General features: G+C 41.1%; 1 protein-coding gene and 1 pseudogene across 1 annotated transcript in view; one reads left to right on the top strand and one right to left on the bottom strand.

Annotated features, from left to right (window-relative positions):
- The window catches only part of LOC109472963 (testis-expressed sequence 264 protein-like), a 3,235-nt gene extending 3,206 nt beyond the window's left edge, over nt 1-29 (bottom strand). Inside the window, exon 1 of the mRNA XM_019772826.1 lies at nt 1-29. This exon is cut by the window's left edge and continues 58 nt beyond it. Coding sequence (XP_019628385.1) covers nt 1-29 — 29 coding nt within the window.
- Nucleotides 30-1,560: 1,531 nt separating this feature from the next.
- On the top strand, nt 1,561-20,415 carry LOC109472962 (annotated as a pseudogene).
- Nucleotides 20,416-22,978: the final 2,563 nt, after the last annotated feature.

The raw sequence follows: 22,978 nt of genomic DNA, 5'->3' as shown, positions 1-22,978 counted from the left end.
ACCAACCCAACCACTACTGTTGCCTCCATGTTGTTTTCGTCTCAGCGAGTTTAGAATGGAGCATTGACCTTAAGTGACCTCACTAGGCGCCAGGCAAGTTAAGGCTTGTTTTCAGGTAAGTACACTTGTCATTGTCCTTTTGTATGTCCAGACCATTCCATTTGAAAAGGTAAGAAAGAAAAACTTATAATCGTAAACAGATATTGTTTAAAAAATAGAGTTGATTGATTAAATTAATGATCATATATTGAAACATTTCTGTTCAAGATAAACTTGTTATCATTATATTAATTCATAGCTAAATTCAAGGTTATCCCCCTTTGTATGGATAATGGAAGATCCCAAGGCACTGGTAATTATGCCTCACCTAGACTCGACCACTATATTATGGGTATGACTATGCGTATATACAAGAAAAATGTAAGGCCAACACCTGGACTTTACTCTAGCTTTTTAAAAATAAATAAAGTTGTATATAATAGACCAAAAGTCATAACATCGTGGGCAAAACGTGTTGAATCATATCAATATTAAATAGATGCAAATGGTTGCGACCATCCAGAAGCGTCATCTAGCGAAATGTTACAAAACTGCAGGACTTTTATCACAAGGAAACCCACCAGCATGTCACACATACTAAAGTCGCCTGTATTGGTGCCGATTTTGGTTCTCTAAGTTTCCTTTTGCCAGCAAGGTAGTTGACAACCATTCCAGATAGTTCTTTAGTCACATACTAGGTAAGTTACACTCATTTCGAACTAATTTTTCAATGAAATAACGGGAAAATACACTCCGAAGTTCAAGAAAGGGGGTGGGGGGCATGGGCAGTTCAAAAATCAAAACAAACTTTTTGAACTCATTTCCTGAATTTGAATATGGCTCATTTTTGTTCTTAACACTAATAGAATATTCTTGAATGAGTTTTAAATGTGTGACAGACAATGCACAATTGCACAATTCTTAGCTTTGACAATATTCAACAGAAATGGTTGTATGACGTCATGGTAGTTTCACAACATTGCATCACATGTACCCAATAGAACTTCATGTAACGTGGAAACTACGTTTGGAAAATGCACTCTATCTGAAGACATGAAACATACGAACGCCTGAATTCTATCCTGACAACTGGTACAAGACAATAGGTTCCAAGGTAAGATGGAATCATATAACCCAGAAAATAATTTTGATGTTTAAAATGTTTTCAGTGTAATGAGAGATTTTCATGGCTCTATATTTGGTGTATATTGCCAAAGCTTGATACTGATGTATTGTTCTCTGTATCTTTACTAGCTATATATAGTATGCATATATGATATAGCCGGTATAACCGCCTTTCGGTGTAACACACCAGCTTCGCAGGCACGCGGCGCGGCAGCAACTAGCTATGTCACACTGAACGACTTGTTACACCTAACCCTTGAACATCTAACTCTAATTATTTAAAGCTATCTAATGATAATACCCCTACTGTTGTTTCTAGTTAGTAGATTTTAATGTTATATGAAATACTGAGTTGTCTTTATTATCTTTTCATCCAATATTTTCACTGAAAGGCAGTGAACAGCATGACTGAGACCACAATGGAAGAGCAGTTGAATCCAGACGACCAATCAGAGGGTAGCATCCAGAAGCCTCCACCAATCAGGGACCTGCGTCTAGGCAAGCGGCTGGCGTACCTGTTACGGTACGGAGCTGAGAAGGAAGGGCTACACGTCAGGGAAGGAGGTGAGATCATTTTAATTTCTTCATTTTTTTATTTATTTATGAAGACTTGTGTTGTGGAAGGATTGACATAACAGGTGACTATCACTTCTTAAATATGTCAACCCTGAGACCAGACTGTAAGGTTTGAACCACTCACACAGCTGCATGGAAGGACCCTGACTCTTTTTGATAAGTGTGATGGCTTCTTTAACATGTTCATTTTGTGACTCTCCTGAAACAAGGGACCTCTGTCTTTACATCCTATCTGAGAGGACGCCCCTAACCAAAGCCATTGGTGCTCATCTTCACCTAAGTGGAGTGAGGAAAAAAAAAAAGTTAGTGCCTTTCCCAGGGGCACAATGATGGGGCCAACCCTGGCTTTGAACCCTTCAGATTCTAAATTACACCACTGTCTTGTTTTTGGGGGATCATTAGGGTTACTAGCTCATACTTCTTACATATCATACTAAACATGTATTATTTTGTACTACTACAGGGTTTGTATACATTGAAGAGTTGATGACAGTCCCATTGCTAAGACATCACCAGAAAGATGAAGTCCTGAGGGAGGTGAGAGAGTCGACCAGTTACAGGGGAAACAAACGGTTTGAGGAGAGACGAGAAAAGGACAGGACACTGGTCAGGGCTCTGTACCGCAGGAGGTTTGAGAGGGTGAGAGAAGTCATAAGCCTGTCTTAGTTTCATAATTTCTAATCTGCAAGTAGATCCTAGGGTGGCAAAAAAACAGTATTAAATTTGCCAGGCACTATTCATTGGCCATAAAGGGTCTCTTAGGTGGCGTATTGGACCCTCTCTGGTCAGTGGATACAATTTGATATTGTCTTTTGCCACCCTAGGATCTGCTTGGGGATTACATAATTTCTCATTGCCAGTGGCTGAATGGGCCTCCTCTCTGAGAGTTTGTGGCCATACGTATACACCTCTAACTCAAAAGAACCATTCCCATGCATTGTATGTAAACCTACAAATTTATTTGGGTGCACTGGTTCACCCAGAGAGAAAAAATTGTGTACACTGCTTTAATTTTGGGCGCATTAAGGTGCACATGCACCCAGTATTTTAAGTTAAGTTAACCATGTTTACTTGATTTTTTAGAACCCTTACCATGCTGGCACCAAAGTCCCGCGGCTGTTGGAAGTCTGTATGGAGTTTGTCTGTAATAACATCAAACAGTTTGACTTGGAGTGCTTCCAGGATGACTTCATTGTCAAGTAAGGCTTTATATTGTTACCACTTTTCTACATGTATTTAGTCCATCCCAATGGATATCTGTGGGCTCATGTTTTTGTGTGGGTGTAGGTGGGGGTTAGGACTATATATGTTTGAATATGTGTGTGTGAATCTGTGTATGAAATTGTGTGTTGGACCAGGCATGTGTGGGAATATGTCTGTTTTTGTGATTGTGTTTGTATGTGCCTCATGTGTGTGCGTGTGTGCATTATTTGCGTTTGTGTCTGTGTAAGAGTGTATGTGTGTGTGTGTGTGCCTGTATGTGCATGTCATGTGTGTACCTGTATGTGTGTGTGTGTATGTATGTGTATTTGTTTTACTTGGGTACGTGTCTACCTTATGAGTGACAAGTGTGTGTGTGTGTGTCACTCAGTTTGCATTTATGCCTGTGTACAGAATGTATGTGTGCTTCAAACCTACAACAAATGGTCGAAATCTGCCAACCCTGAATATTTAAAAAAACATTCTTTATTTCTCCCCTTAGTTGCATGCTGCACAAGTTACGTAGAAGACGTCAGCTAACCAACACCGTCCTACGCAGCCTCCTCAGCAGATCCCTAGATAGCCTTGACCTCCATGACATGTACTTCACGGCAGCCACCGCTCGAATCCTTGTGCAGAAATGTCCCGCGCTCCGCAAACTCAGCCAGAAGGATGCCGGGTATGCAGTGAATGACCAGCTGCTCATCATGATGGTCAAGGTCAGTTTTAGTTTTCTTTTTTCCTTAACAGTGTAATAATACAATATGATAGCACAGTACAATACAATACAATACCTACCTACCTACCTACCACACCGCATGTCAGCTACTGCTAAGGCGGGCCACCATTGCTCTCCATCTGCCTCTGTAAATACAATACAATATAAAATATCTATATATGTCTGTGTGTGTGTGTGTGTGTGTTTGTGTGTGTCTAAACCACATTAGATACACACAGGTGCTCATCATGATGGTCAGGGTGATTTTTGGTTATCTTTTTTTTATCCATTGCATTATGATGGCAATGTACCATACAATATAAAATGCAGTATCTGTGTGTTCAATTGTCTGTCTATCAAATTTTACTGGCTGTGACTATGCATGTTTGTTTTTTATATTCACTTTGGTAGTAGGAAAATATATTGGTTTTGCACTGTTTCTTCTTTCTCTTTTTCTCGAAACCAATAAGGTCAATGATCGACCTGAGCCAGACATTGACATCTGTCACCATTGTAACTGGTGTTGGGTTACATAATGTTGCAATTTTATAGCAGGAGGGATTTAGACTCCTATCACCGTATATACGAATGTGTTTGAGTAAGAATTAATAGAGCACAACATATGCAAAGGTTAACATTATACATTTGCTTTGCAATTGTTACCTTTCTAGTGTAAGAATACATATACAATCATTATACAAAAATATACAATCATTCAGTTCATGTTTAGTTGCTGTTTGTTTCAGAAACTGCCGAACCTGGTCAGTTTGAACCTCTGTGGGTGCACACAGGTCACGGAGAGGTCACTGCAGGCCATGAGCAAAAACTTACCCCTCCTGCAACACCTAAACATTGGTATGATACCACTACCTCAGGAAAGCCTTGTGGCGTTTGTGGAAAAGTCGAGGGAACTTCTACACTTGGATGTGTCAGAGAACAATTTGCTGACAGAGGAGGGAGCAAAATTGCTTGCTGCTATATGTCTGAGTAGGAATATAACTTTTGTTTCCCACTTCAAGTTTTGACATCCTCAATATCTTATACCTAAGAAAAGTGTAGAAAAGAATTTTATTCATGTCAAGGGAACTGCTTCACTTGGAGGTGTCAGAGAACAATTTGCTGACAGAAGATGGTGCAAACTTGCTGGCTGCTATCTGTCTGAGTAGGAATATAACTTTTGTTTTCCACTTCAAGTTTTGACATCCCCAGTACTTTATATCTAATACTATAGCAAATAAGTTATCTGTGTTGGAGTACTTGGTACATTATTACCAAGCACAGAAGACAAAATAGTGAAACCTGCCCAAGGTGACCACACAGGGACTTGAGATAAAAGGTTACCTTGGGCAGATGGCCTTCTTGAAGAGGGTCGCCTCACAGCACCAATGAGAAATAATTGTTTCAACTCGGGGAGTTTTTATGTACATGTACGTGTTTATGTGTTAATTGTGTGTGCACGCACGCAAACATCCAACCAAGGCAAAGTTTCAAAATGTACAGTACATGTATGCTATTAGATGAACGATAGAAATATATTACATGTAAGGGCAACATGTACAGTGTATATGTGCAATTACCTGCTAAATATGATTTTATACATGCTAAATATCAGTCATTAAGTTACTCTCAAAATCTGTGTCAATGTGTGTGTTTTGTTTTGTCTCTGTCTCTACCTATAGATAGGCTTAGTCAATGTTGTTATCAATTGCATGACTTTATAAGACCTACCCACCTAACAAGTGACAATCCGTACACACACACACACTCACTCACACACACACACACACTCACACACACACACACTCACAGACACGTACACACACACACACACACACAGACACGTACACACACACAGACACGTACACACACACACACACAAACACACACAGACACACACACACACACACACGCTCACACACACGCACACTCATACATACACACATGATGTACTTGTACACACACACTCAAACATACACACACATACAGTTGCTACATAAGCAAATCAGTGACGAGACATGGAACTTTCTTTGTTTATTTTTGCCCGCTTCTAAAGCGAGCTGCCAAAAATTTGATAACTCAAGAATATTAACGGATATTTCTAATGAGATCTAGGAACTCTGACACTACATGGGCATTAAGACTTCAATTTTGAATCTGTCAAGGGTTTGCTTGTGGGATATAATCTATGATATTGCCATTACTGATCGAAAAATCTATCAAATATATAATGTTCTGAGGTGTACTTATTGTGAAGAATATTTAAGTACAGTTTTAGGAGAAAACAGGGTACACTTAATGATATACGTGTGTTTTTGCAAACTGTTACAAGCCTAACATAAATTATGTTAATACTTGCAGTAATGGTGCGAACCGCTAGGCTAGAGTTCATTTGCCTGTGCGTTTGGAGATCTATTTTACCAGATCTAGTTCAATTCCCGAGTCTTTATCCCCTAACAAAAGGGCATTAAAAGGCTTGTTAAACATTCTATCTAGTAGACTAACTCTCCAGGACAATAATTTCCCTGTTTGCAGAGTTCTACGAAAGGCCAAGTCCTATCGTAGTTTGGGCTGGCTTTCTTCGGGCTTGTTTGAAGATCCCTGCCGCACAGTTCAACTAGGCTCCCCGGCCAGGTTTTGCACAACAGAAGTTCAACAGCCGATCTTGGTAGGGCTAAATTAGCTATAGCCTCTCTATCAGGCCTCTACCTGGCACCGAAGTAAAGAGCTGAATAGTACTGTCTTTTGGAACAATCTACATGTATGATATGGATCCCACTATTCTCAATAATTTTGTTTTATAATATTGCCTACTCGCGATTGCTATCGATCGAGTAGGCAGTCAAAAATTTATTTTTCAAAAAATCTCAAGATAACCAACAATAGCCACAAATTGTATTTACACGAATGATATTTTTCATTGTTTGTGGTATAACGGTATATGTTTTCAAACTAAGAAGTGACAAATGATAGAATATACATAGAAGTGACAATTGGATAATATAAAAGCATATTTTGATTATTGTAGGTAGAGGAATCAAGATTGATTATGAGTATTAATCAACAAATAGGGCAACGTTTTGGTGCGGCATAAATTATGATAAACGCCAAGCCCTGCAGTACCAGTCTAAACCGCTAAGTTCTCACGTGCGCCTCTCACTTTAAAACATGTTTAAAGGATCTTAAAGCCTTTAAAGAATATGGTGTTTAATTCAAATCCTGGAAGAGGGCAACAAAGGCTTCCCCGCCAGAAGTCGGCACAGCAGGCTACAATTCCAAGCGCGCAACTTTCTTTCTTCCCGACAATTCGTGACCGTGCTACTTTACTTCCGCATTACACGGCCCGTGACGTAATACTCCCGTCGGCCTTTGCGCGAGTCGGAAGGCGGGCTCATTTAAACCTGTTTTACACTTCGTTAATTTATCGTACCGAAATCCTTGAGAATATTTTGATAAATAAAGAAGAAAGAAAACATGTGTTACTTCGTCCGACGTCCCTTTTCAACCCTTGCCCATCTTAAATATAACCATAAATGCATATGCATCATCTTCATGATGCTACAATAGCTAGTAACATACAATTGTGACGTTATACAAAATATATGAAGTACAATATAAAATATATTTTGGCCCAAATAAGTCTAGTGTAGATTACAAAATACCGAACTTTTGTTGTCTAATCACGTGATGTTGAAGCCGTCACAATCTGCGCGAAGTTGACCTTGGCGCGCGCGACAATGACCTTGAAAAATCGATTTGACCAACGTGATGACGTGACCAGCTGTTGCATTATCGTAAACCTTCACAAAAAACAGCGGTACAACCAACAAGGTAAGCATTATGTTTTTCTCTAGTTTTAATGTATTTTCATATATATTTAAGTTACTTGTATATGTAATTTAACCAATCTAATTACATATGTAGTATGTATAGTAAGATTTCTTTATTTTTCATGTTTGTATAACATCTATACTTGTGGGTCACCTGCTACCAGTTTCGACTGCCTTGTTGACCCTTGTACTGATATGTTGCCAGTTTCCAATTAAGTTAAGTTAAGTATGTTTAAACTATCAGTTGAGGTTGACTACTCCTCTACTCACAAAACCATAAGTTGAAGTTGAAGGTATGAATTTAGGAAACAAAACAAACATACAATAGGCTGTAACGCACATGTATGGTGTTTTAGATTTAGATTATATTTTTAAGCTGTGTGTTGCGTGTCGATAATCAGAAAAAAAACATCAATAATGAAAACCGTAACACCTTTTTATCACCCATCCAATCATCCCTTCCATACTACTCCAGACCTTGGTTGGGAGCCCTAGATCATTTGTGACTATAGTAGTTGGTCGGAGAGGGTCCCTGTTGTCTTTTTTGCAGGACCTTAATCGAATACAAAACATAAAAATAACTAGGCCTTGTGAGTTTAAGAGCCTCACAATTTCCTGTATAAAATGAATCCCTTCTTCCTATAAGCTTACAAGAAGAAATCTAAATTGAAACGAATTAGGGCACGGAAAATAATTTTCAAACCCATAGAAACAGAGGCTTAGGTTAGGAATTCTTGCCCGCATCAGATGGACATTGAGCAGCTTTTTTGATTATATTAATTGGAATCAGTAATATTTGAAGGATTTGTCTTGTGTTACTAATTGCAATGCATGCTGTAAATCCCACTAGAAAATGCAAGAAGCCCAGGGCTTATACATATATGTCACTAAGACAGCAAGAGGGGTATTGCATAACATTATTAGTACTTTTAATCGTTTCCTTTGAAGTTTGTAACTGTAGACGAAACTAGGTGTGGAAGGAGAAAACCTTGTTTTGTAAACAAGACACCGTCATTTATTTCTTGTTAGTTTTTTGACATTACCCATTACTCAAAAGAATCTGTAATAAATAATGGTTAATATATAAAGCCTAGTAGTTAGTATGCTCGCCTCTGGACCTAAACGTCGCGGGTTTGAATCCATCTTACCCAACATGCACAGTACTGAAAATGGTCACAGTCATTCATTGTACTTCGAAAAGAGCTAGGATAATTTTCCCCGTACAATGAACCTGTACTATATATAGCGTTTGATAATTATCTCTCGTGAAGTTTTTGGGACAACCAGATATTGCATACGGGCTATGGATTGTTTTATTGCGATACATTATTGATGTCATTATGTTTTGTATATATAGTTGATTTATTATACACAGGTTAAGTCCCTGTCACCAATAGCCGAATATTACTCCCCAAACAGAGGTTAGGGTTTAGTGTTATTTTTGGCGTGTTTTAAAACTTTTTATCAGGATTTCGATAACGTCACCAAATCTTTGTTGGTCGGGGGAAGGTTCTGAATATGTGACAGGGGCTTACCTTAGAGTGCGTATGCTGCACTTTGTGTATGAATTCAAAGGGTAGCCTCCTTAGTACATCCTACGGTTTTAATGTTTGTCATTCTAATAGCATGCCGCCTCCACATTGCGGTTTGCACTGCATTTCTTTTAAAACACACATCATACTTATATCCTTGACCCACACCCGCTACTTTAAGATTTCCGAGTACTTTGGTCTCTCCTTTGGTCTAATACAAAATTCAAATTGATCTTTGCCATTCCAATCGCCTTCAGTAGCCCCTTTGGTAGAGTCTACAAGTCATTGCTTTTTAAAAGGTTATATAATTGTTTCTTATTCTAATAGCATGCCGCCTCCATTGCGGTTTGCACTGTATTTCTTTGAAACACACATCATACTTATACCCTTGACCCATACCCGCTACTTTAAGATTCTGAGTACTTTGGTCTCTCCTTTGGTCTAACGCAAAAGTCAAATTTGATCTCTGTCATTTAAATCGTCTTAGGTTGATGCGATTTTAGATTTTCGGCCACACACGTACGCGTCGTAGCTTAGCCCCTAAAAGCAGATTTCCTATATAGTCCTAAGACAATAATCCTAGGTGATCATCTGAAAAAATACCAGAGGTAAGAGCCTCCGCAATTTCCTGGCCACAAAGTAAAATCTGATCTTCTGGATGGTGTTTCATCCGCCCACTGCTTGCGTATCTGTTTGGTATTGGATTGGCCGCACCTGTGGTTATATATAAAAACTGCAGAATGACATTTGGTTGTTAGGACAAGCCGGCAACTTCTAAGGCGTTCTGTGCGCACGTGGGGCGTAATTGTCTACGTTCTGTTTGGAGCACGCATTGTTTTTGTTGCCTTAAGGGGTGAGACGTTATAAATTGTATTCGCTACCTCTAAATGTAAGAATTGTCCCTTTCGTATTTGTTGTACGTTAAGGTTACCACAGTAAGTTGAGAGCATTCTTCGAAAATTCGGAACGGACGTAGGTGTGTATCGTGCAAAATTGAACTGCCTTGTGGTGGAAACGCTACTCGCTTCAGCTTGTAGGCAAATGTTTCTGTTATCTGTTTGGTATTAGATTGGCCGCACCTGCGGTTATATATAAAAACTGCAGAATGACATTTGGTTGTTTGGACGCGCCGGAAAGCTTCTAAGGCGTAATTGTCTACGTTCCGTTCTGAACTCATATTTTTTCTAGCCTTCGGAGGTGAGACGTGCGTTGTATTATAGTCGCTTGCTGTAAATGTGAGCATTATCCCTGTCGTATTTGCTACCTGAAGATTTTAGCTTGGGGACTGTCGTATTTGTTGTAGGATAGGTTTCCGAATGTAACTTGAGAGTATTCGTGGGTGTTTGTGAGACAAAATTGAACTGCCTTGTGGCGGTCGGACGCTAGTCGCATCAGCTTATAGGCAAGTGTTTCTGTTACCTGTTTGGTATTGGATTGGCCACACCTGTGGTTATATATAAAAACTGCAGAATGACATTTGGTTGTTTGGACGCGCCGGCAACTTCTAAGTCGTTCTACGTACGCACGAGAGACGTAATTGTCTACGTTCCGTTTGGAAATCACATTTTTTTCTAGCCTCCAGGGGTAAGACGCTATATTGTATTCTCTACCTGTAAATGTGAGCATGGTCTCTGTCGTAGTTGTTGTACGATATTGTTACGATATTGTTGTACGTATATTGAGAGCTATCGTGAAACTGTCGTGGGGGTGTATTGTACAAACTTGAGCTGCCTTGTAGAAACGCTAGTCGCCTCAGCTTATAGGCAAGTGTTTCTGTTTCTGTTTGGTATTGGATTGGCCGCACCTGTGGTTATATATAAAAACTGCAGAATGACATTTGGTTGTTTGGACGCGCCGGAAACTTCTTAGGCGTAATTGTCTACGTTCCGTTCTGAACCCATATTTTTTCTAGCCTTCGGAGGTGAGACGTGCGTTGTATTATAGTCGCTTGCTGTAAATGTAAGCATTGTCCCTGTCGTATTTGCTACCTGTAGATTTTAGCTTGGGGACTGTCGTATTTGTTGTAGGATAGGTTTCCGAATGTAACTTGAGAGTATTCGTGGGTGTTTGTGAGACAAATTTGAACTGCCTTGTGGCGGTCGGACGCTAGTCGCATCAGCTTGTAGGCAAGTAGTAGTAGTAGTAGTAGTAAGCCTTTATTTAATCTCGAATGCTTGTTCGGTACATACCGCTTTTCAACAAGGTCGAGGGTGAGGGCGGGGTCACGGAATTACAGATCAAACCAAAATATAATACAAAATCAAAACAAAATGCAAATCAAAATATAATACAAAAATAAATAGCAAATCATCAGTCCGTTATCAGTCCAAGTTCCTTGTCATACTTCTAAATGTTCCCAATGACTGGGCTGCTCGTACATGTGGTGGCAAGGAATTCCACACAGTCGCCCCCGAGTACCTCAGTGACCGCCTGTACACTTCCAGTTGGGGCCTCGGTATGATGAGGTTGTCCAATGTGCTCTGTCTGGTGGATCTGGAGGCTTCATCTCTATACCGGATGAACACCCCTCGCATATGTGGTGGTAAAGAATTGTCCAAGGCCCTATACACTAGCATGGCTTTATGTTGACGGTGTAGAGTTCTCACGGACATCCATCCCAGACGAGAGAGGACTTCCCGTGATGGTGTTCTGTACGGGGCTTTCAAGATCAATTTTCCTACTCGGTTCTGCATTCTTTGCATCTTATCATATTGTACCGAAATGGCACCATCCCAGACAGTACAGGCATAAGTTAAGTGTGGTAAAAATATGGTGTTATACAAGGTGACAAGTGCAGATTGTGTGACAAAAGGTTGGACCTGACGCATTATTCCAAGCGCGCGTTTTAGTTTAGACAGAACATGAATAACATGAAAATCCCATTTCAGTTCGCTGTCAACAATTACACCAAGGTATTTAAAAGCCGGGACTACTTCAAGGGGGTTTCCATTCATTAATACTTGTAACTGGTCTTTTCCCCTAAGCCGATGCCGTGTGCCAATAAGCATGGCTTTGCACTTCTTGGCATTGACAGAAAGACAGTTAGCCACAAACCAGTGATGAAGACGGTCCATATCAGACTGAAGAGCCCTTTGTATGGTTTCTAAGTCAGGATGGCTGAAGTATACCACAGTGTCATCAGCATATAAAGCAATTTTGCAGTGCTGTATGCATTTTGGCATATCATTTACATACATTACAAACAAAAGCGGTCCCAAAATGGAGCCTTGCGGCACTCCACAATCAACATTACAGAAATTGGATGTTTGTCCATTAACAACTGTGCAGTGAGATCGCTCACAGAGGTACGATCGGAACCATTTAGCTGTAGAGCCAATGATTCCAAAGGCACTGAGTTTTTGCAGAAGGATGTTATGGTCAATGGTGTCAAAAGCCTTTGACAGATCGACAAAGACTGCACCAGTGATTTTACCATGATTTACTGCTTCATACCATTCCTCTGTGACTAAATGAAGAGCTGTTTGGGTTGAATGTTTTTTGCGAAACCCAGACTGTCGTGCAGAGAGAAGGTCATTCTCAGTCAGAAACTGATAGACTTGCTGATGAACTGCACGTTCAAGTATTTTAGATATTACTGGAAGAATGCTAACTGGTCTGTAATTACCAGTGTCTGTTCTATCTCCAGCTTTGAAGATAGGGACAACTCGCGCTTTCTTCCAGTCTGCAGGGAACTCAGAGGTGTTCAGGGAAGCATTCAAAATGCTGGTCAAGGAAGGTGCTATAACAGGGGCAGCAATCTTGAGGAGTCTGCAGTTAAGCCCATCAAGACCAGTGGCTTTGTTTCCTTTCATGGAAGAAAGTTCAGACAAAACAAAAGCCTCTGATAATGGGTTTGAAGGAGAAAGTCACTTTACTGTGTTGTGCAAACTGCAAAGGATGGAATATGGACTTGTACTTATGCAATAACCCAGCCAGTTTGCCAGCCACACCTCCAAAGAAGGAGTTAAGCTGTTCTGCTATACTGCAGGGTGATGATATAGCTTCACCATCATGGTTAACTAAGGTAGGTATTTCTGTAGACTTCTGACTTCCAGTCAGTTTCTTGAGAGCTTTCCACATTTCAGAAAGACTGTTCTTGTTGTCTACTGAACTGTGGATAACATTTGTGTAGTGATCTCTTTTAGAGTTCAATATCATCTTCTTAGTTCTATTACGCAGTTTCTTATATGCCTCCCAGTCTGTAGGTGACTGTGTCCGTTCAGCATGATGCCTTGCATGATCACGTGCATGCATCACTTGTCTCACTTCATCTGTGAGCCAAGGTGGACAGTTGTCACCTCTGACCCTGAACTGCTTAACTGGGGCATGTACATCACATACAGTGTTAAACAGTTCCTTCCAGGTTTCCCATTTGTCATTCACAGAATCAAAAATATCTAATGTGTGCCAAGGAACACTAGCAAGATCCGCTATAAAGCTGGACTCATCCAAGTTCTTGAATATTCTAGTAGTAATGATTTGTGGCCTGGGTTTTGGCTTTTTGCAACCTCTATGAGTATACACCATGTGGTGGTCACTGAGGCAACTGTTGTATACTCTGCCATCCGTGTATTTTGCTGGGTTGGAGGTTAGAATTACATCAATCAAAGTTGCAGTTGTTTCGGTAACTCTTGTAGGTGATTGAACTAAGTTTGTTAAACCATGTAAGTCACACAAGAATTTAAGTTCAATGGAATTCCCTGTATCAATAAGAAAATCACAATTCAGGTCCCCCATTACCATAATCTCCATATCAAGATCTGATGCTTTCTCTAAACTGGTATTAAAGTGCTCAAAGAAAGTGTTTCTGTTATCTGTTTGGTATTGGATTGGCCGCACCTGTGGTTATATATAAAAACTGCAGAATGACATTTGGTTGTTTGGACGCGCCGGCAACTTCTAAGGCGTTCTATGCGCACGTGGCACGTAATTGTCTACGTTCTGTTTGGAGCACGCATTGTTTTTCTAGCCTACAGGGGTGAGTTGCTACATTGTATGGGGATATAGCTTGGGGACTGTCGTATTTCTTGTAAGATAGCGTTATCACTGTAAATTGAGAGCATTTGTGCGTTTTTAAGCGTTTTCACCCCACTTTCGTTTTAGCACTTGCTTCGGGTGGTAAATAGATACTGCCCTACCAACGTAATACTGTCTTGTAGCCACTAAAATCTGCTTATGTATTATTAGAAAAAGCCAACATGGGTATGTGCGACGACTGGACCTGGGCCACGAGAAACCACACCATCAACTGGGCCAAAGCGGGGACTGCTCTGATGTTTTTCTTCGGAATGCTGATACCGAACTCCGTACTGATCACTGTGCTAGTCCGGGGGCTGGTCAAGGGAGAGAAGAGCATCCCTCGACTCTTCGTGCTGGCTATAGCGTGCACCGACCTGGCGGCTTGTTGTAAGTACTTTTTTTTTTTAAATGAAAATTTACCACATTTGTGGAAGGATTGACATGACAGGTGATTATCACCTCTTCAAGATGTCAAACCTGAGATCAGACTGTAAGGTTTGAACCACTCACACTGGGAAGGTCACCTGCTGTTGTTTTTTATTGGAGAGAAATTGAGTACTGTGCGACTCTTCGTGTTGGCCGTGCACGGACCTGGCGGCTTGTTGTAAGTACTGTTTGTTTGTATATTAATGCCGCCACCAACACAGGGAACAATACAATACTCATTTTCACCTGAGCGAAGTGAGAAAAGTCGTGTAAAGTGCCTTTCCCAAGGGCACAAGATCGGTGGCATGTCAGGACTCGAACCCGGAGCATGTTTTGGGGCTATTTGAAACGCCTCAAGTATAAAATGATCACAAAATAGCAATATGAGACATATTACCTCGACGCCCTGAAATTGTATTGGATGTCCTTTAAGCTAGTGCCGCAAGGAAGAATAAAGCTCTCTCGCAAGAAAATAAGATGCATTATGTAACATCTTATTCCCAAAATGAATTCTTTGATACCCAAGTCATACTTAGCGAAATTACAGCCGCTGTGGAGGCGAGGGGGCGGTGGAATTTCAATTTTTGCCTCCGTGTTTTCAAAACATTTATATGTATTTTGTTCTGTATTTTTTTTGTCGTATATGCCAGCTTTTTTGACACATTAAGTGTAGGACACATAAATAAAGCCTGGTGTGTGGTTGTGTGTGTGTTAGTGTTTTTGTGTATGTATGTGTGCGTTCCCGTCAGTTAATTCTATTTCTTCTTTTATATCCCGTAGGTTTCGCCACCGGCCACGCCACGTTTGAACATCTCTTCGGCCACTGCGCGGCCGGTGCCTTCACTGGCTGCAAGTACCGCGCCTTCGTCACCTACCTGTTCTACATAGCCTCACAGCTGTGTGTGGTCTGTTCCGCTCTGGAGAGAATGCTGGCTCTGAAACTGCCCTTCAAATATCATCTCTGGGTCAGCTACAAGTCTGTGTTCATCGTACTGTCAATCGTCGTGGGATATTCGGTAAGGAAAACAATTCTTTGTTTATTATTATGTAGCTAGTTTTACATTTATTTAGACTTGCCACATTTGTGGAATTTGTGGAATGAATTGGTGGTTCTTAAACTGCCGTTTCGGTATCATCTGTGGGTCAGCTACAAGTCTGTCTTCATCGTGCTGTCAATCGTGGTGGGATATTCGGTAGGTACAAACAAATGTGATATATGGGATATGTGGGATATAAAATGTAAAAATTAAAATTCATGTTGGTTGTGTCTATTACACAAAAGTTTATCAACACGAAAAACTACTGTGCACTACTCAGCATATGGCCGCTTCCAAACCAGTCTGTTTCTCTTTTGAGTAACGAAACCATTTTTAGTCATTTAAGCTTATTTTGTGTTTTCTGCTGCCACGTCGCGTGTCTGATAATCTGCTACACAATGCATTATATAATGGTAGACGTAAAGTCATACCAAATATATTGTCAAAACATTGCAACATGAGCCAAAACTATCAACGTTATATCCACCCAAATTGCATCTGTGGTAAGTGACAACAAAAGATATGACATATATTCATGCATGTTATTAATCAAGGCACTTATTTGGCACATGACTCGAGATGAAGCTATCGAACTGCTTGTTTATACAAATATAAGAATGTTTTGATATGACACGGCATCCCTATACTATTACAAATATATGTCTTTACATACCGATATCCACAAAGGAACCAACTTGATATATATCACCATATCTGCAAGTATGCATCGTCAGCTTAACATTAATAACCTACCATCTGTAGAATATTAGAATACCTCTCGAAGACAACAAATGGACCATAATTGTCGGGTATTTTAGTACATTACTTGTAGAAGAGTGTAACAGAACATGAGAACGGTGATATCTCCAAATGTGGTACTCTGCATCCCATCCTCCAGCTGCTGTTCACGACCATCCCGTTCATGGGAGTTGTGGAGATCAAGCAGAAGTTCTCCATCTCCTGTCAGTATGACTGGCACGACCAGAGACCGCTCGCGCAGGGGTACGCCTACTTCAGCGTCATACAAGGTGGGGATATTTATTTATTACCTCCATGAAAAATGGAGGTATTGCTTTTGGCGTGTCTGTGTGTGTGTGTGTCTGTGTGTTCGTGTTTCCAGACATTTGTAGTCAGCATAAATTCAGAACGCCTTTATGGATTGCGATAATATTTGGTATGTTGGTAGGTCGTAGGAAGACAAAGGCCAAAGTCAAATATGGGCCTCCTGGTGGATGACCTTGGCACTGCAGGAGAACTTCCGTTTTTTGTATCTTTTGTCCTGAACATCATATGGTCTTGCTTTCTGAGTGGCGGATAGCTTTTCTTGTCAGGAATAAGTGATGTGGGTTTGGCCCCTTAGCAGCTTGTTCTGGAACTGTAGGGGGTGGGGGTTCTGGCGAAACCTGTCAGAGCAGATAACTTTACATAGGAACAATGTATTTTTATGATTTTTGGTATGTGGGTAGCTTATTTTTTGTTTCCATTCCTGCAGGTTTTTTCCTGATTGCCGTGCTGGTGTTCAGTAACCTGGCGGTGCTGCAGGAGCTCTACCGCATGCGGCGCCGCACTGCGGACCTCATGGTATTGCACCCTAATACACCAGTTTACGACGTACAAATAAAAAATCCATCAGCAAAGTTGTATCTGTGTATAATTATTTTAACTGAATACACACAACAGAAGATATATTGTGAAAATGACACAGCAATTCAGACTTTGTTCAGCAAGGCTATTGCTTCCAAGTTGGGCTTGCCAACATTTATTCTCTAGTTATTAATTTGCACTTGTCTTTTGTTACATGTCACATTACCAAATATACATCTCCTTATGACATTTTAAACTAACTTATATGATATTTTTATTCTTTCCCAGCCATCTGGTAAGAAGGAAGAGATGAAGAAAGAGCGGGAGTTCGCCATCCTGATGATTGTGACGTCAATCGCCTTCCTCATCTGCCTTACACCGTATCTGGTAAGTATTTCCTTTTTTTGTCATTGTGCGAACTTTGTGCAACCTTTTGTAGTAGGAAGTTATGTCAGTGGCTATGGTCTTCAGTTTTTGTATTCTAATAATTTTTTGTTGGATACTTTAATCGGAATTCTCAATGTTTTGTCATCTATTACCATTTCTGTCAATGCAATGGACACAATGTGGAAAGAGAACCAACCAGCAAACCAACCAACGAACTAGCCAAACATGGCATGGCCAACCACCCTACCAGCATGCCAAATAAATAAAGTGAACCAACACTAGTGTATGTTTAATTGTGATAATCAGATGACTCCCCCTCCCCTCAGGTTCGAACAGTAATGAACCAGCAGGGAATGGGTATGGACAAGGATAAGGACTTCGTGGCGAAGCGTCTGTACATCGCGAACAGCGACTAATAACCAACCCTAGCGTATGTTTAACTGTACCTACTAATCCAATGTACTCAATTTCTTCTTAGGTCCGTACGGTGATGAATCAGCAGGGAATGGACATGGACAAGGATAAGGACTTCGTGGCCAAACGTCTGTACATCGCCAACAGCATGATCAACCCGCACCTGTACTGGGCCTTCCGGGCCAGCTCACGGGCAAGGCTCTGGCGATTCATCAAGAAACACTTCCTCGGGAAGTATGTGCCAAATTTGTTATTTGAGCCTTAGTTTATTTATGAAACACTTAGGTCGCTGGCTGTTTATTACCATTGCCTGACGGTTTTGGGTCTGTGAATGTGTGTTTTATAATGTCAGCACCTGTACTGGGCCTTCCGGGCGAGCTCACGAGCCAGGCTCTGGCGTTTCATCAAGAAACACTTCTTAGGAAAGTATGTATCAATTTTTAGCACCTTCGCCCTGTGGTTTTGGTCGGTGAATGTGCGTTTTATGAATCCTGTACCTGTACCCGGCATTTCGTCCCCTGGCGATTTATTAAAAAAAAACACGGAAAGTATGTGCGATTTTTTTTTTGTATGCGCATTTGTTTATTTATAAAATACATAGGTATGCCTGCCTTCGGTCACATTTTCATGCGCCCTAGCAGCATTCCTTGATGGTACATAGCCTTCCTACAAAGGAACGTTCGATTTGTATACCTCATATTATTCAGTGTTATATAAAAGGAACACTTTAACGGATTGGGGGGTCAACTTCTTTTCGGCGTTTCATTTTCAACATCTATTTTCTTTTCTCAGGATCATGCCAGGCCAGCAGGAGGTGACCCACGTGTCCACCATCAATGGCACGGCCAGTACCGGGCTGCCTGCCTCCACTGTCGGCGCACCGCTGCCAGTCGCCAGCAACTGTTAGGTCGCAATAATAAACCCGTGTAGTATTTAGGATTGTCCACTATCCAGGTAGCCTGGTATCCAGTCTTACTTGGTAGGGGGGCTAGCTATTAGAGCCCCCGAAGACACAGCCTGCCTGAACACTCCAACACCCCCAATCACGTAAGACTGGATACCAAGCCACTATCCAAGGCACGGCCAGTACTGGGCTGCCTGCTTCAACGGTCGGCGCGCCGCTGCCGGTCGCCAGCAACTGTTAGGCAGCTGTAATAGCTCCCCAGTAGTATTTAGTATTGTCCATGCACTATTAAAACCCTTGTATATATGGGCTGCACATACAGTACCATCTATATAGTGCCCTGTGTATATGTACAATTTGGGGTTATTTGTCGTATATTTAGCAGCGAAACTCAGCGAATGACAAATGGTAGCTGCATACTAAATGGTAACTGCATGGTCAATGCGATACTTTACTTGGAGATTAGTTGCTTGCACCCCCTCTCACCTACAACCCATATCTGTATAAGGTCTCCATCCCCTGTGCTTTTCCAAGCCACCGCTTGGGCGCCTCCCTCCTCCTTTCCTCCCGGTTTCCAGTTCAGTGCCGTAAATGGCTAGCTTGGCATTCTCACCACGTGCCCCATCGTCCAGTTATCACAGTTTCGCTCGTTTAATTGTAGAAGGGCGGAAAGTCTAGACTGACCAGCGCTTCTGTGTGCGTGTCTCCAGAACGTTTGAAAATCGATTTGGTACACAGAGGATGGAGATCACAAGGCATTTTTAAGATTCTGATGTAAATAGTCTTAGACATCAGGACACTGAGGCTCCCAATATTCGTATATGGTCTGCTCTTTTAATTCTTACTCAAAGAAATTCATATGTATATATGTTCAGACTGGAGTCTAAATCCCTCCTGCTATTAAACTGCTACATGATGTTTCAGTTGTGATGAAAGATGATGTGACCCAACACTAGTTACCATGGTGACAGACGTCTGGTTCAGGTCATTGACCTTATTTGTTTGGCATTCTCACCACGTGCCCCAGCTATCGCAGTCTCGCTATTTGTAGAAGGGCGGAAAGTCTAGACTGACCAGTGCTTTTGTGTGCGTGCCCCCAGAACGTTTGAAAATCGATTTGGTACACACAGGATGGAGATTAAACGGTACATTCAAGCTTTTGTTGTAAATAGTCTTAGACCAGAGGCCACTGAGGTCTCCCAGTATTTTATTGTATTGTTTGCACAATTTCCAGAGTCTTTTAGTGAATGTGAATGTTTCAGAAAACCACAATGAACGATGACTGCTGAAAAGAGTCTGATACTTTATTATTACTCGAACACATCGACATGTACCTCTGTCATGCTACAAAATGTAACCCGATACCACAGGGTGTCTGAGGTACAGCACCAGCTACCATGTGGTGACAGACGTCTGTTACATTTTTCTATTGTCCCAAAAATGTTCCAAAGTGTATTTTTAGTTGTCCCAGCCTACATTTTAGTAGTCAGTGGCCACTGGACCACCTATATTTTTTGCGCCCTGCGTACAGTAACGCAAAACGACGCCGTAATGGATCAGTAAGTGCAGAACCCAGACATCCCGTAATGCGTTTCCAGCAGCCTTTCAAGCCGAATTCCGCCCAATTATCCTGGACGGTACGTAGATGATAAGTTGTCTGCTGCATGTCGGATGTTTTAACTATTAAAAGGCCCATCCATATCCCTCCACTCCCACGCACAGTCAAGTTTTGATAAGGTCAGAGTGTGAAAGGTGGTTTTGAAATGTCTTTGGCAGAAAATAAACTTAGGAAAAAGGTTAGACGACCAGGTAAGGCCACACCGATTTAATTTTATGGATGACATCCTCTGAAGACCCCCAAACTAGTGCGTGCGGGCGAAAAAAAGAAAAATTCCGGCCAAAAATAAAAATGCTATTAAACCAAAGGAATACAAAGCTGGTATTGTGAATTCGCGGCAGTACTTAGCGACATACTAGTATACGGCAAGCCGGCACATGCTGGCTTTTTGCGGAATTTATGAATCGGCACTGTACGTATGTACTGAGTTCTTGAGTCGTGGAGCTTCGAATTCGATAGCCTGGGTGCTCAGCTCCGTATTGTCGCTAACTACCATGGACTACCCAGGCCTAGAGCCAGGCCAGAGCCTCGGTGGACGTAATCTTTTTTTTTAGGCCGACAGGCGAAAATCAATGCGCGCGCGGATGTCATCCATAAAATTAAGTCGGTGTGGCCTAATGAGATACCGAAGGAATTTCTTATGAAACTGGATAGAGTTTGAAACCTTAAAGGTAGGCAGGTAGGCAGATTTTGGGTTCAAACGTAATAGGAAAGAATGTCGATGAAGGTTAGACAAGCAGGTAATGAGATACCTAAGGTATTTCTTACTCTAGAAACTTTATAGGGTTTGAAACCTTAAAGGAAGGCAGGCAGATTTTAGGTTTCAAAATCTATCCACTTGCTTGAGTAACAATTTTCTTTTGTATCTAGGAAGACAAGGCATAGACTTGTCTGTGCGTTTAAGATGTGAACGTCCCACTCATGTTTAACTTCACCAGGTTTACTGTCTACCCCTAATTTGCCTCCCACGCAAAGCTTTGGTTTGATGAGGCTAAAGTGTAAAGGGTGGATTTGAATGTTTGTATGGGGAGGTACAACTAGACAAAAAGGACTTGTCTAGGCCCTTATAATGTAAATGTCCTAATTACATGTTTCATTCTATATTAATGTTAAATAGTTGTTGCCATACATTAAACCTGTACAATTGTCGTGCAATAAAGTTCTTCTGTAATTATGTAATTATCTTGAAACAAACACAGTCATAATTTCCTTATTCATAGCATTTGGTAATTTGAACTGGATAGAGTAGCATCACTGAAGATGTCCACACACACACACACACACACACACACACACACACACACACACACACACACACACACACACACACACACACACACACACACACACACACACACACACACACACACACACACAAACACACACACATATATAAAGAGACAGATAGACACAAAGTGATAGCGGTGACCTTTAAGATATTAATAGTCACGGCCAGTAAATAGTTTAGAACGATGTGCTACATATATCTGCAGCATCAAAACATGCATCAAAGTCTGTCTAGAAATACTCGACGTAAATCTTCTCACTCGACTCACCACTGACGACCGTGCCATAATGAATGTGCCTGTTCGTGTCGAGGGTAATCATCAACCGAGCGTGGCGAATCGACAACACTATATCAAAGACAGACTTGTGTTAGCCCTTGTTGTTTGAGTAAATAAGATATATTAGATTTTATTCTCCATTGAGTCTTATTCAATACATTCTTTTTTTTGTACTTTGCCATACACTGTACCATGTGAAATTGTCCTACAATAATGTTCTTCTCTTTATCTGCAGCAATAAGTAAGACATCAAACTCTGTCTCGCTGTCTAGAAATACTCGACGTAATTTGCCCAGTCTTCCTGAAAAAAAGTAGTAGCCTGAGTGTCAGCCTTTTTTGCTTTCGTCAGCTCCCCAAGATCCTGTACCTGTTTATCCATGTAGCGGATCCTGGGATAAAAATACTGACACTCAGGCAAAAAAAAAAACCACCAGCAACGACCGTGTCATAATACATGTGCCTGTGCATGTCGAGGGTAATCATTAACCGAGCGTGGCTAATCGATTCGCCATTAGCAGTTTGACTGCGGTTCAAATTCAATACTCAGGGCATAATCAAGCCTAACTCCCGTCTAATAGGGCCAATTTAGGTCCATTTATTGACATAGACAGACAGACTGTGACGGTTTTAAAGTATAGTGCTGCTGTTTAGACTCGCGTTTAAGGTACAGATCGATATACTTTGGTGCTGGTCAGACAGTATGAGATTCTGAAGCATTTGGTACAGAAACAGATGATTTGGGGGAAATTTTGTTGGCGTTTGGTGTAGTGATTGTTCATTTTTAATGGAGGGAATAACAGCATTGAGGATGTTCAGAGGAAGGGAGAGATACTTTTACACAAAGAAACACATCCATAGAATGGACAGACAGACACGAACAATACTCAGGGCATGATTAAGCCTAACTCCCGGGTAATAGGGCCAATTTAGACCCATTTATTAACATAGACAGACAGACTGTGACGGTTTGAAGTAGACTGCTGCTGTTTTGGGCTCGTGCTTATATT

This window comes from Branchiostoma belcheri, unplaced genomic scaffold (genome assembly GCF_001625305.1).
Source record: "Branchiostoma belcheri isolate BF01 breed outbred unplaced genomic scaffold, Haploidv18h27 scaffold29, whole genome shotgun sequence".
In the NCBI taxonomy this organism is placed as follows: Eukaryota; Metazoa; Chordata; class Leptocardii; order Amphioxiformes; family Branchiostomatidae; genus Branchiostoma; species Branchiostoma belcheri.
This window is presented reverse-complemented; position numbering and strand designations above follow the sequence as displayed.